This window comes from Rhodnius prolixus, unplaced genomic scaffold (genome assembly GCF_049639745.1).
Source record: "Rhodnius prolixus isolate KJV_2025 unplaced genomic scaffold, Rpr scaffold_3, whole genome shotgun sequence".
In the NCBI taxonomy this organism is placed as follows: domain Eukaryota; kingdom Metazoa; phylum Arthropoda; class Insecta; order Hemiptera; family Reduviidae; genus Rhodnius; species Rhodnius prolixus.
In genome coordinates, this window is record NW_027411603.1 from 49,229,896 (window position 1) to 49,244,412 (window position 14,517).

Sequence of the window (14,517 nt, forward strand, 5' to 3'; positions counted from 1 at the left end):
GTCTAAGTGATTTAGAACAATATAGGATGTATAAAAGTACCCATAATACCCATTTTCTGGACAAAAACCACTATTTTTTTTTGAACTCAGAGAACCTTAGAATGGGTACTTCCGGCGGAAATATCGAAATCGATAAAAAAACATGATCGTACGAAAATTTCCTTACCTAGGAAAGAGAATGTAAAAATAAGTGAAAATAAATAAATATAAAAATGAATGACTAAGAGAAACCCAGCTTCTGAGACTTATAAAACAAAAAAGATCAAAGATAGATAAACAGAGAGAGCGATAGATGTTCGTTAAAGAGGAAAGGAGTTGCACAAGGAGAGTGGTGGGAAGTGAGACACCAGCATCAGCCGCTGATCCCATACAAGGTATTCGATTTAGCCGTATTGTGGTGCAGCCCGTGTCCGGACAGTTGTCTAGATACAGGCCAAGGAGATGAACGCGTCACCCGGCCGCTAGTCAATGTTGCCACTCTAACAATTTAACACTTATTTCTATTACAAATTATAGATCATTAATTTTAGTCGGGCCCTCCCATTAAAATAAAGAAGTACGTAATTCCAGTAAGATTTCTATCCAAAATTAGAATTATTACTGCAGTTTAATTGCAGTATTGCAGTAAACAGCTTAAAAATTAAGAGAAATATTTATTACAAGATCATAACACATTTGATGAACAAGTTTGATTCAAGGTTATTGTCACTACACGATCTTCAATGGTTTGCTGGAGCCCCTCCAAGAAATAAATAAATAATTTTGTCTAAATGATCGATCTCATGGAAACCTCTGCTTCCATACATCCACGAACCAGTTCCAGAAGAAGTACCACCACAGATGTCCGAAGCGACATACATTTCAAAAATGTATTCCTTTTTTTTTAGCCCTAGATTGTATTAAAAGGGCGGTCCCACCAAAGAGGGGAAGGAACGCTGGCAATCCAAAATGGTTCCCATTGTTCCCCGTCTACCCCTCATCTCATGAGAGTTACTGGGGCTTTAAAACAACAAATCCGGCTAAAGTTTTCCGGATACTAATACAATAAACTAATAAAGCAGTGACAGGACACTAGGGAGCATGGCGACTCAATCGCCACAGAGCACTGGAATAAACCTAGACAGTTCTGGTAAATATTACCAGATGCCACAATCTCCCGTAGGGAAACATTTGACCTTCCGAAGACGAGAAATCTAGTTTTAGAATAAACGGGGACACACCTCCTACAAAGTGCCGCACAGCCTCATTGGACTCACCACAGCCAGCACAGATTGGCGAGACTGGGTAAGGCTGCATTTGAAAAGCTGGGTACGCTAAATTCGCATGTCCACTCAACCAACCTGAACCAATTGGTCGGATCCGGGACCTGCTAAACTGCCAACTATAGCCGTTTTTGACAGGCCAAGAATTTCTTTGGCCGGCATCTCCACCGTTTCCGATGTTCCTTCCAAAATCCACTGCTCCACCTCAGTTCTACAACGTCCGATAGGATACAGGGATAATAGCCCTAATTTTGTACAATATAGTATTTAAATTTGGTAGAAACTAAATTAAAGAATAAATTTTAAAAATATAACCTTTAAAGAATTATGTAAAAGAATCATAAAATAATCAACAGGTAGCCCAAGATAATCTGTTTGCATTTGGTTGGGGAGAATTGTAATTCTTCTGTTACTGATAACACGTTTTTAAGAAGCTAAAGTCTTTTATTGGTCGCTAATCCACAAATAAAGCTTTTATTATCTGAGCGAAATAAAGAAAATTTAAATCTAATGGAAAAACTCAGGCGATATTTACCTACTGCAACGCTCGAGGTGGAAAATTTACGGCAGTTTTCCTACTTTGAATTGTTATTAATTGATTAAATATTGGTAGTCGTGTGTATAAGAAGTTTTATTAGTTTACGCAGGAAGCGCGATCTAAAGAAAAATATTAAAGGGAAGTGAAAAATTCATTCAATAATATGTTAATTTCCGGTGGTGCAATTATTCGATATATTGGAAGTCTCTCAGTAACTCAATTAACGCTCTGTAATTTTTAAAGAAGGAAGCTCTTCCGCTCGTCTTCTGCCATAACCCTAAAAGGAAATGGTTTGATTAAATTAATTTCAAGTAGAGACTCAACGGAAGACGTTTCATAAGGTGAGCCTTACAATGCGCGTTGAAGAAAGAAGAATTAAGGAAAGAGAAAGAAAACAACAAATGAACAAATAATAACGTATCTTTGATTTTTATCCGGTCATGACGACAAACACTTACATCACACTCTCGCAATATACTTGCTCAAGTGCGGATAAACCGGAATGAGCTTAAAAAAAAATAGCGTATCCGAGTTCAATTCTGCTTTGTAAATTTCTATTCTTTCTAAGATGTCTTCCTTTTTTCTTTCTGTCTTATAACAGCGTCATCGTGTTGTCCGATTAGTGGACCTGTAGTTTGTGTAAGTTGAGTCTGTTAAGTGAAATTGATATCTCGAAACATCAAACTTGATTAATAGATCGACCTTTGATGATAGATCGATAGATTCTAGCAAGGGGGGCCTCAAGGCCTACGCTACCGTGGCCCCCTTTGAATCTATTGTGGCTCCTACCACTCCTAGAGCTCGCCTTCCAGACCCCTCCGTTACTATCAGACTCTTAATTCTGGAGAGCGGCTCCTGGGTAAAGCTCCTCAGGACTTTTGATTTTTCCTCTCCGAGAAGTAACATCCTTTATCTCTGATGATAGAAGGAAGTCCAAAACCGAACAGGAAGGCAATAAACATGCGTGCGCTACGCACTTATAAAAAAAAATAGTCAAATATATTATCCAGAAATGCTGGACTTAACCACAATTTCAAATAAACATATCCTAGTTTCAATTATTTTTTGTCAAATCAATAACTTGATTGGAGGGACTTATTTCCATAGAAAAAGACTTAGATTTAGTTTCGAGCTGAAGGTTTGACTCCTTGGTCAGTTCGAAGAGCACCTACTTAAAGACATAATACTATAATAGCACTTTTATTCAACCAGCTGCATTACTTCTCTGCAATATTTCAACGTGATCTCCTACCCACTTAGCTATACCTAAAGCGAGCCCTTATAGACATATATATGCTAAGGAACAATGCATCTATTGTTCCCTGAATAACGGCAAGGTCAGAGAAAACTAACCCAACGCCCAACTTTTCCATTATTTCATACCCAAACCTTCATCATATAGTTTTCTAACATAAATTTAAAATATTTTCTAAAGTTGAAATTTATAAAATTCCATAATTATTTATTTGAAAATAAAATTAACCAGTTAAGCGTGGAATTTAGTTTTTTTTAAAAAAAAAAAACCCACGGTGTGCGGAATTAAAATCAGACAATGAAGTGTATACACGTCGAACGCGCAGGGCAAAACAACCAAAAGTTTACAATAGTCGTAATAGTCACTGCAAGCGACTTTTTCTGCAATCTCTGGAGGGGCTTACAGATTACCAGAGCATTCTGTGCTCATTCAAAAATCAAAGCACCGCTTCACGTATGCATTGTTCTAGTTAACTAGGGACGCACAAGAGCTTTTACAAGGAATAGGAAAAGAGCTTTGAATTCTGTGCTGAATGAAATGATGCTCGTACTGAGGTCCTGAACCTCGTTCTAAGGTAAAAACGGCATTGCACAAGGGTTGAGAGCTTCTATTTGTGTGCCTAATTCCCTAAATCTCTAATGCGGAGACCAAAAACATGTACCAACCACTTATCATTTGGCTGGCTCCTCCCTCCGCATAAAATACTGGGCAGTTCTATTGGTAAGGCAAAGGAAACATCCCACCAAATAATATTCTTATTGTATTTTATTAAAATTTCGAGTTTTTTTTGTAGTTAATGGCAAATTTATATTTTTCACAACGAGTATACACGTCGAACGCACCGAAATAGAAATTTGGTTTGACGTGTATACACGTCGAACGCACTAAACAGGTTAAAGGCAAACTGGTACCCACATGACACAGTATACTCAATGTTGAAGAAAATTTAAATTGAGTTATTTTTTAGAAAATGGTAGCAACTTAAACTGAATATAGAATTTTAAGTTGTGAGCGTCTCTAAAACCGTTAACTCAAATTCATAAATTTGATGTTTAGCTGAATGGCCAACAGGAAATGCTATAATTGCCAGGAACACGACTTCCGTTTAAGTTTTTATTTAAACTTTGTATAATGACTACAAAGACATTAATCTGCTACTTGACCGGAAACGCTTGCCCCAATTGTTTTGATTTTCCTGTAAGAAGCGGAAAGGATAGGTTCCTTCTAATGTTCGTGGATTGAAGAACGTTGAGAATAGAAAAGGAAATCATGTGAGTAGATATTTTTCCCCAAAGGTAAAACAATATAAAAGTACATTAAGATAAAAATCATGTAAGGTTTAGGAAAATTGAAAGTTTTTCCACCATTAAAAAGTGACGTGTAAATAAAAGTTAGACAGAGGAAAAGTCAAAGTAAATCTTAGAAAAGGAAAAGTTTCAAGTATGGCGACCAAAGAAAGTTGGAAAAACTTTTTTTTTTTTCACTTTCTCTTGATAGGGGTAAAGGAAAGTATTGGAGAAAACGCCTCGCCCCAAAAAAGAATTTTTTTTTTATCATTAAATTATTGTTAATGGTTTGCAAACATGAAACGCTGTTATGCGAGTATATTTCCTCTGCCAAAAACTTTTACTTCTTTTTTCCTAATTATTTTAAATTTATTTTTTGGCACTTAAGACAAACATTCTCAGCGATTTATTGGCTTTTCTTTATTTTACGTTCACTTATATTCAACTGAATTCCCACTAACATCTCCTACTTCTTTTTTTACACGAACTTCTCTCCTGGCAAATCTTCCCATAAGTTCTCCCGGGCTTGTACGGGCTAAGGATTGTTACTCCTTGGGGAGGAAAATCCAAGAGGCCTGTGAGCTTTACCCAAGAGTCCCTCTCCAAAGAATTAAGAGACTGATTAAAAGGGGACAGGTCTGGCGGGGCGAGCTCTAGAGTGAGGGGAGCCACAATAGATCCAAAGGGGTCTTAAGGGCCGCCCTATTAGGAATCATATCTTCTTATAAGTTCTCCCGAAAAGCACATGGTTCTAGGCCAGAAACAATCCTAATCCCAAATAATCACCTGCATTTTCATGGTGAATGGTTTCCAGATCATTTTTACATGATTTATTTTACGATGTTCAATACATAATTGTTCCTAATTTTAGTGCATGAATTTATAATGTTAAAAGCCAATCAAAAAATAAAGTTTTTTTAACTAAGTTTTACACCCTAATTTTCTTCTAAAACAATTTCCCACTTAATGGGAAAATATTTCATCAATTTCCATTTTCAAGGAAACTTCAAACTATTAGATTAAATCTATTAAGTAGACGAGATTGAGTTGGGGGTATTGATCTGACACTATCAATCTCATCAAAACTCACTGAGTGGGAATTCCTGGAAAAACAATTTAAAAGAAAAAGAGTGTTTGAACACTCACTTGACTTCCTATTGCAGTAAGTTTATTTAATAAAATTTTTAAAACTTGGTATTTGTACTGAAAAGAAGTTGATGACTTTAATTTGATGTTTATTAAACGAATAGGATCTTCAGAAATCACTGAAAACAATATGCAAAGTACTGGCTGAAACGGCAGCTTAAAGAACAGCTGAATTTTTATTCCTTCCTACGTAGATGTACAACAACCCTGTGCTGGGTTCTTAACCCTGTGCCCGTGAAGCTATTTTTTTTTTGCGCCCGCCACTGTTCGCTATATACTGTATCAAAAAACAATGAACACAATTAAATCAAAAAAATCAGATCTCGACTTAACCAAAGCAATCTGGAAGTTACTATAAGACTGGGAATATCATCTTATACCGCCTGACTTTGAAAAATTAATGGACAATAAAGTAAAGTAATTGCCTATTTTTTTCAGACGGGCTTTACGTCCAACGACCAATTAGGTGTCGTGGACGGAGGCGACTAGCAAACATACTTTACTGTAAATAAAATCCAAGGCCTAGACCAGGGGAATCGAACCCACTAAACCAACAATAATACATCTTAGCTTTGCGGGTCTCGGCAATAACAAGTAGTAATTAAAGAAATTAACAGACCTACATTATCATGCAAAGTAAATAAAAACAGAAAGTCACTTAAAACTAATTAGCAAAAACTTCCACTTCCGGTGGACCGTTAAAAAATGTATTTTTTGTTTTCGATTAACATAAAAATTTCTTGCCATGATGGTTTCCATTGAATTCGACTAAATGAAAGTAAACATAATTCTGCTGAGGCACCATAAGAACTTCCAATAAAGAGAAAACGCGCCATAAGTTAGGGGAAAAGTTGTGTTGATTCACTTTTCAATTCTACTTGCAAACAAAAGTGAAATACTGGCTTGAAGGAATTGATAGGCGGGTGGGGGGAGGAGTGACAGAGTTCGGAAAAACAAGCTGAGGAAAACTCTCTTCGCATTGTTTTCACAATCATTTTCTTCTACTTCTTCCTTTAATTTCTCGCTTTATCCCCTCCACTTAAACTTGTTTTTCTTTTTACTTTACTTTTGATTTCCACAAATATTTTCCTCCTGATTTAATAAGTCACAGCTTTCAAGTTTAAATCAGGGAAACTTACTTAGGAAAACTAGCCAGATTTTTTATTTTCTTTTCCTCTGTAAGAAAAACTCGATTTTTCTTTATTAATTTAACTTTTTTTCCAAAAAAAAATTACTAATTAGTAAGGGATACGAAGAAAAACTTATTTAGAACTCTTTTAACAATTAATTTTACTTGTTACTGATGTAGGCGCCACGATAGCCGAGCGGTTATAGGCTAGACCCGCAAAGTTAAGATGTATTGTTGGTTTAGTGGGTTCGATTCCCCAGGTCTAGGCCTTAGATTTTATTTTAATGGTTAATATGAGAAATTTATAGTAAAGTTTGTTAGGCGGTTATAGGCTAGACCCGCAATGCTAAGATGTATTGTTGGTTTAGTGGGTTCGATTCCCCAGGTCTAGGCCTTAGATTTTATTTAATGTGTTCAATATGAGGAATTTATAGTAAAGTATGTTTGCTAGTCGCCTCCGTCCACGACACCTAATTTAGTAGTTGGACGTAAAGCCTGCTTGAAAAAATAGGCAATTACTTTACTTTACTTGTTACTGATGAGCGCAATGTTAAAGAACTGTTCTAGTGCCGATTACATTGTGTTACTTAAGATACTCTGAATATCCACGGATTCGCTTAGAAATGCTTTCCGTATCGTTGTTCAATGTTATGATCTGCTTGGTAGGTTATAATACTAGTCACTTTATGAAGTTACGCAGTTAACATTCAATGGGTATATGGGGAGTTCGCAGCTCTGAAAAGGCTGACTATCCTTTACAAAGAGTGATCAAGAATGGAAACCAACCAATTTATTTAAGAAATTTGAAGCGGAAGCCTAGATCATTAAGAGAAGGAAGAGGTATAAAACGATGGAAATGGGAATTAGGAACAGAAAAAGTTAAAAAATGAGGAAATGACAGCATCCCCCGAAGGATTTTTAACTAGACACCACTTCCTGCCAGCAGTAGTTTCAATATCATTGGCTCCCATTTTGTGGAAATCAAGAAAAGAGAGGAGAAACACTTTCCTTGGAGCTCAAATCTTGGAAGTGGGTGGTTTCAAAAGAAGAACTCTTTTCAGGGAAATTCAAGATAAAATAATGATGACCAGGAATATTTTTTAAGGCATTAGAAGAGGTTAAGCCGGATGAAAACATCCATGACGTCACAATTTGCCCCCCAAAATCAGCCCGTTCTAAAAAAAAAACGTATACTTCCGGCAAAAACAAAATCCAAAATCCTCTATACTTCGTATTAAGAGCCGCTATCTGTTGTGAATTAGGAATCCTTGAAATTATCCAGCATTCTGGGTACATACGATAGATTCATGTACAGTCTAAATTAAATTTTCAGAAATTCGACTTGAACGCCTTACTTCCTCTTACTAGGGGATTTAAGGAAGTAAAAAGAAAAAAGCACAGGAAATGCCTCCAATAAAAGTTAGAAGTAACCTTTACCCAAGTAATCTAACATTAAACAGATGATACTGTCGAATAAACTTTGTTGTGTTAAGCTCTTACGGGTATGAAAGTTCCGTTTATAGAGCCAATAAATATGAAACTAGGTATAAATATTTTATAGTTACTTCCGGCCATTTTGCTTTAATACCACTATGAAATATAAATCTATAAGAATGCCTTAAACCTGATGTTAAAATATTTTCTAAACTCTTATCTACTATTCATAGAATTTTCGACAACTTCTTTGCCTCCTAATTTCCATTAAAAATTATTATTTTCCCGTTCCGGGATAAATTTTAGATCGATATAAACTTTGGAATAACAGTGATTATAATCATTGTTTAATAATTATTTACAGAGTAGCTCATGAAATCTAGGACGCCATATTTGTAATGGCTTCTTTTCACGCTATTTATTAAAATTTATAAATTCCAAATTTCCTTGGAATGTTTTATGCCAGGCCACAATAAATCTACAGGTTTGCGTAGAGTAAAAGAGTTGATGATACACCTTCAGGTATTCATTAAAATGATTCATTGCGCTTCAGTTCTACGGATAGCAAAGCCTTCTAAATAATAATTATATTTTTAAGCGCATACTTTCTCCAGTATCCTACATCCAATTAAAATTGACTTTTCTGTGGAAAAAAAGATTCGAAATAAAAGTTAGGGGGCTTAGATCTCACATCATGTTGGCTCCCCTGGAACTGTTCCAGGGTGAAGTAGGAAAATATTATTTCTGGAATCCTAGAGAGATAAAACAGGTTTTGTTTTTTAAAAATCTTTTATTGAAATTTGCGACTGCAACGGTTGTTGCAACAAGCAAATGCGATGTAATAATAATGTCGTGAATGAAGATTGGAGAAGGCACCCAGTGGCGACACTCGCATTAACGTGAATAGATGCACTATCGAATAGATCGCGGGGCCATCTTCTCTTCAATCTCCTTGGAGTATTGCCTGGTAATGTGGAAGAAGACAAGTGTTCAATTAAAGGATTTAGGATGAGCTGCTGTAAAGGAATGAAATTTTTAAGAAACGAGTTTTAGTTCTTACGGAAAAAACTTAATAGTAAAAAATTTTGGCACGATTGCTGTACTTCCGCAAGAAGTAAGAGAAAGTCAAAAATACTTTTTATTTAAACATCTATTTTTCTATCAAAAATTTTTCACTACGCTCGTATCTATAGGATTGTAGATGCCAGAGAGAAAGATGTAGATCGTATCTAGTTGTGAATAGAGTAGGCAACATGATTACTAAATTAAACTTGATCTAGATTCCCACAGGATGAGGAAACATTTGCCCACAGTTATGGGAGAGTCCGCTAGTCAGGCGATTGTTTTATTAAAATAACGCACCTTTTTTCTCCTTAATTAATTCAAAAAAAAATTAGAAAGAATAACTTTTAATTAATTAAATTGAACACAGTGTTTGTAGGTCAGTTAACTCAGGTAACCTTATTTTTACCTCCAGTAACTCTCTCTCTCTCTGTCACTTCTTACTTCTTCACTCTGTTGTGTGTTTAAGTGTGTCCAGTGTTGTGGTTTAAGTATGCACGAAATGTTGGCCGGAAGCCCAGTTTAATGTTGCGCTTTAGGATGCTCTCTGCTGTCACAAGGTTTCTAGAAGGCTTGTGGCTTCCTTTTTAGATTTGTCACTATTGATTATCTTTTTTTTTTTTCTTTTAAATCAAGATGGTCAACAAACTTAAGACTAAAATAATAACAATAAGACGCTACTGGTCAAGTTACATTTTTTTTTTTTTATTAGAAAATTGAAAAACTCATTTGAATTTCATTTGGAGGAAAACTGGCGGAAACTATCACAACTTCCCTAAAACGCTGTCTTTTTTTTCCCCGAGTTAATTTTTCCAATAATTTTTATCTCGACCAGTTTTTGATTCGAGCTTAGGCTGGTTTCAAGGGGAATATTTGATTTTATTGAGGTTTTGAGGTAGCTGTGACTCACTATCTTTTTTTTTTTTTCTTTTTTAGGCAGGAACCCAAAGATTTAAGATCGAATTTACGGAAGTTGTGATAAGCAAAATGGAGTGATGCAATCCTGATTAGTGGCGAATTGATTTTTCAATCAGATTGATTATTGCGTTAATCGATGTAGTTACTACATTGTAGTATCAATAAGCGAATCAATAAGCAAAAGACAAATTCTATTGTGCTCACACTGTTCATATTACGACCAAATGACATTACGATATATTTTAGGAGCGACAATAGAATTTGTCTTTTGCCACAGATTTGACTTTATAATCAAATAACAGAATGATGTAGACGATTTTAACCATATTCAGCGTAGAAAAACAAATCATTTGATGTTAAAAAATTTAAAAAAAGAAGTATTTTGATTAATATTATTTTATTGATTTTCTGGATTCTAAAAAAAGATTCTAAAATTTAACGTAGTCTCACTCTTATAATTAGTCAGATTATTACCTTTCTTATCTAAGGCTTTAACACACAATTAATTACATTTTCAAATTGTTTTATTAATAATTAGGAAACAATTTGTTTAAAAACTCTTATTAAACATTTCTTAAAATTTGGAAAAAATCAGAATTAAATTTCATTAACAATAAGGGAAGGGATTAACTAGTTTCCAACGCGAAGATCATAGGTTCGAATCCAGCTGCCTGGCCCCTTAGATTTTTTTATCTTCCTAGAGGAGCTTCTTACAGCTAACTGTCCAGGAGATGGACAGTGTCGCCTGTAACTTATGTAAGAAGCTATAAATAAAACTGTTGTATAGTTTTAGACTCTCTTAGATTAAACCATTCAGGTAGAAATCTTCAGGTAGATATGGACACCATTTTTTTTTGGGTGCATCAACATCTGAGAGCTCATCGGCGCAGTGAACAGCCGGCCTCCGGAATAGTGTTCTCTCGTTACACTGTCAAACAGCGGGGCAGTGAGCTTTAAAAAGCTTTATGGAAGAGAAAAAACAGCCTGGATTCGAACCTGTGATTTCCGCTATTGAATCTAGGTTACGCTAATCACTGGAGTAGGGGGGAGGGGTCTTATTCAATGAAAGTCTGTCAATATATGGACTTCCGGTTTAAAACCTTATTTGATTTAAAAAAAAAAAAAAAAAAAAAAATACGCATATAGACTGCTATTTGATCTCAATAAGGCTGACCAAAAATTTTAATGACTTTCGAGGAAAGTAACTATGGGAGAGAGGAGGGTCACCCACACGTGAACTTATAAGGAGCGCTGCCGGAACTGGTTTCTTCGTCTATTTTATAAATAAAATTAATAAAAGCGAATTTTTTGGGGAAAAAACTGCGTAAAAGGATGACTTTTGACTTTTTACTTGACATTTTGTCCATCAAAGCAATGTTAGATTTCTTGAGATTCCTTCTCTCAAATCTCGGAAAATCTTCTTACTCTCGCTTCTTCACCAATAGTATGGTAATACGTATTTTAATACGTAAGTCAAATTTAAAGTTTTTTTTTTTTGAAATTCAGGCAACCGGAAAGCTTTTATTGTTCCTATTTTTTCGTTTAGTTTCGTATCTATGATTATAAGTTTAAACTTGGCATTCACACATGCGCAGTTCTATTATTTTTATATAAAAAAAAGATATCCTCAGAAGAATTAATTTACGCTGGTTCCTTAGGGAGACAAGCAATTTCATTACCTTCAACTAAGTTCTACTCTAAATTACTACTTCTAGTATATTTTACCGTTCTATCACCTGTAAACTCATTTATGTGTATAATTACAATGTCTAAAAGAATAAGATCGAGTTGAAAGTGTAACAGGAAGTGAATCTGTACAGCACTTATTTTTTTAGTTTTCATTAGTTTTCTACGCAGTTATCTAAGATCTTAATTTTTAACAAGTTTTTACAGGAAAATTACGAGCCATTTTCGTGAAAAACTTGAATAATAACAATGGAAAATCAATTGGCTAAAGCGTTGTTGGACCGAATTATTGTAGATCAAAACCATATTCACGGTCAGCTGGTTAAAGTTTTTTTCAAAACTTATACCACTTCCTCTTGCACTGAATGTTGCAGTTCGAATCTCCAATAATTGCGGGATAAATTTGGAGCGAAATATTTAAATGTATACTACTAATTACAGGGGTGCTTTCTACGCAACAGAAGCGAAGCAATGAAACAACTGCTGTACGTAATAATGATGGAATAATTAATTCATTTTTTTCAGTTATGCTGATCAAACAGACACACACTACCAGAGAGGAAATAGAGATGGTCTACTTCCGGAGACAACTAAACAACAAACTAAATCCACACGATGGCCAAACTTCCTCTAAAGAGAGAGAGATAGAAGGAAGTGAAAATATATGCTTATATTTTTTTAAAAATTCAATATACACAATAAATTCATTAAGACAAACAACAAATAAACTTATTTTAGAATACCTGGCGTAGTCAATTTTGGATCTCCAAGAAAACATTCTTTACCAAGTACACAGATAAACGGTTTTGACGGCGGTTGATTTGCTGTCAAAGAAGCTGGTAGAAATGTTGACAAAATGGCCACATCTTCGTCTCGTTCTCTAGCTTTTTTGATACGTTCTTCGCCGGAAATGTGGAGGGTATCTAATTTTGTATGCAATATATCGGTGGCCATGGTACTCTTTTTTTTTTTTAACAAAGATGGGGAGGCAGTATCCGGTTATTCTTCTCACAAATCAAAGAAAAGAAAAAGGAATTGGAATCAAAAAAACACCGACGTTTCAAACTGAACTGTTCAAAAAGCTCGTACGTCAATAAAAGCGCAATATTTATTGTACAGTACCGACTGCAAGAATGAAGTTTTCAATCAAAGAAAGCGCCCAAGTTGTTGTTGGACCCCCTCCACCGTTGCTTTTGCACTTGATGACGTTTTTGGTCAGCGTAGTTTATTAAAGAGATATGCGCGCGCAACTAATTTAAAATCAACATCAACTACCTACACGCTCGACTAACATTCAGCCATTGTTGTTGCTAAATCAGAAAAACGTAAAATGCTCAGGATATAATTTAAACATAAAAAAAAATAAAAAATCAGAATGTCTGTAAGTAATAAATAAATAACACCTTCCCCGTAACTTTGATTACTAAAACGTAATTCAGTATTATACTCGTTAACTGGACTTCCGGTTATACAATAATTTAAAACCCACAGCCTTACTGATCGCAGACACACGGCACACTAAAGACTAGACGTCAGCTGATGATAAAAAAAAAAAAAAAACTATACTGATCTTTTTAAAATTGAGGGGGGGACCTCTTATCTCGGTCACCATGGCAACACCCTACCACTCCAAAAGCTATGTGTACATTCTCACCCTATATCACGATAGTACATTACTACGTTTTCACAAATTACAGAATATAAGGTGTGTTTGTGTGTGATAAAATGAATTTTGTGTGAGACGTCATCACCAGTCTGACGTAATAAAAAGAAAAACACGTGAAAAAACTTATACCACTTCCTCTTGCACTGAATATTGCAGTTCGAATCTCCAATAATTACGGGATAAATTTGGAGCGAAATATTTGAATAAATACGTACTACTAATTGAGGGGCGCATTTTACCCAATGGAAAAGAGATAAGAAAACAACTGCTGTACGTAATAATGGTGGAAATCCTAAACAACTCCTAATCAAATATAAAATGCAAACATTAAGCGGATTTCCTGTTTTATGTTGACTATAAATATGATAATTTCTTTATAAAACACACTTTTTTTCGTGCTCAGTGTGCCATAAAATCTTTATTTCCGGTAAAAAAAACTCCAAAATATGCACGATCTCAAAGCTTCCTCTTAGGGAGTTCAAGAAACATCTGCGTTAGGTGGGGGCTTATTAGCTCGCGGAACCGCTGTGCAGATTGTGCCAAGGAAGAGGAGGAGACGGCCTCTCACATGTGCATTCGATTGTGTTGCAATAGCAGGGCGGTTGCGCTATGAAACCTTTGGTTCTTTGAGACCGTGCAAAAAAAGAACTAGTAGCGAAAGTCCTCAACCTTTTTTAGAAGGGAAGGTTTCAACTACTAGACTCAAAAAGGGGCTGGCACAATAAGCTTCAAATGGCCGCGGTGCCGTGGGGCGAAGGACCCGTCCCGTTTTCCAATCTTAATCTTAATCTTCTTCCTTTTAAGGAGCAAAGAGAGAAGGTAAACAAAAAAATCAATCTAAAAAATCTGTACATATCGCTACGGTGACAACTAATCGAAAGGTAATGTTTGGACCATCACCCAACAGACTTACTCCTGCAATAGACAGACTAACAAAATTCTGCAATAAGTGGAAAATTAAAATAAACCACAATAAGACTAACGCTATACTCTTCACCAAACGTAGACCTTCTTTTAATCGACAAATCAGACATAATAATTCTCTGATAGCGTGGTCTACCCACGTTAAAGTAACTAGGCCTAATTTTGGGACCACAAACTGACTTTCACTACGCACGTTCAGGGACAAACAGTA

At 35.4% G+C, this 14,517-nt stretch overlaps 1 protein-coding gene across 10 annotated transcripts in view; it reads right to left on the reverse strand.

The window, feature by feature from the left end:
- Positions 1 to 14,517, reverse strand: part of Lmpt (four and a half LIM domains protein limpet) — a 434,583-nt gene that overhangs the window by 14,077 nt on the left and 405,989 nt on the right. Inside the window, exon 1 of one of the 10 annotated variants that reach the window (XM_074126576.1) lies at positions 12,460 to 13,335. The exons of the other annotated variants lie outside the window; for them this stretch is intronic. Within the exon in view, the coding sequence (XP_073982677.1) occupies positions 12,460 to 12,670 (211 nt within the window). The 5' untranslated portion in view covers positions 12,671 to 13,335. Of the gene's footprint in view, positions 1 to 12,459; positions 13,336 to 14,517 lie in introns of those variants that run through there. 10 annotated transcript variants of the gene reach the window in all.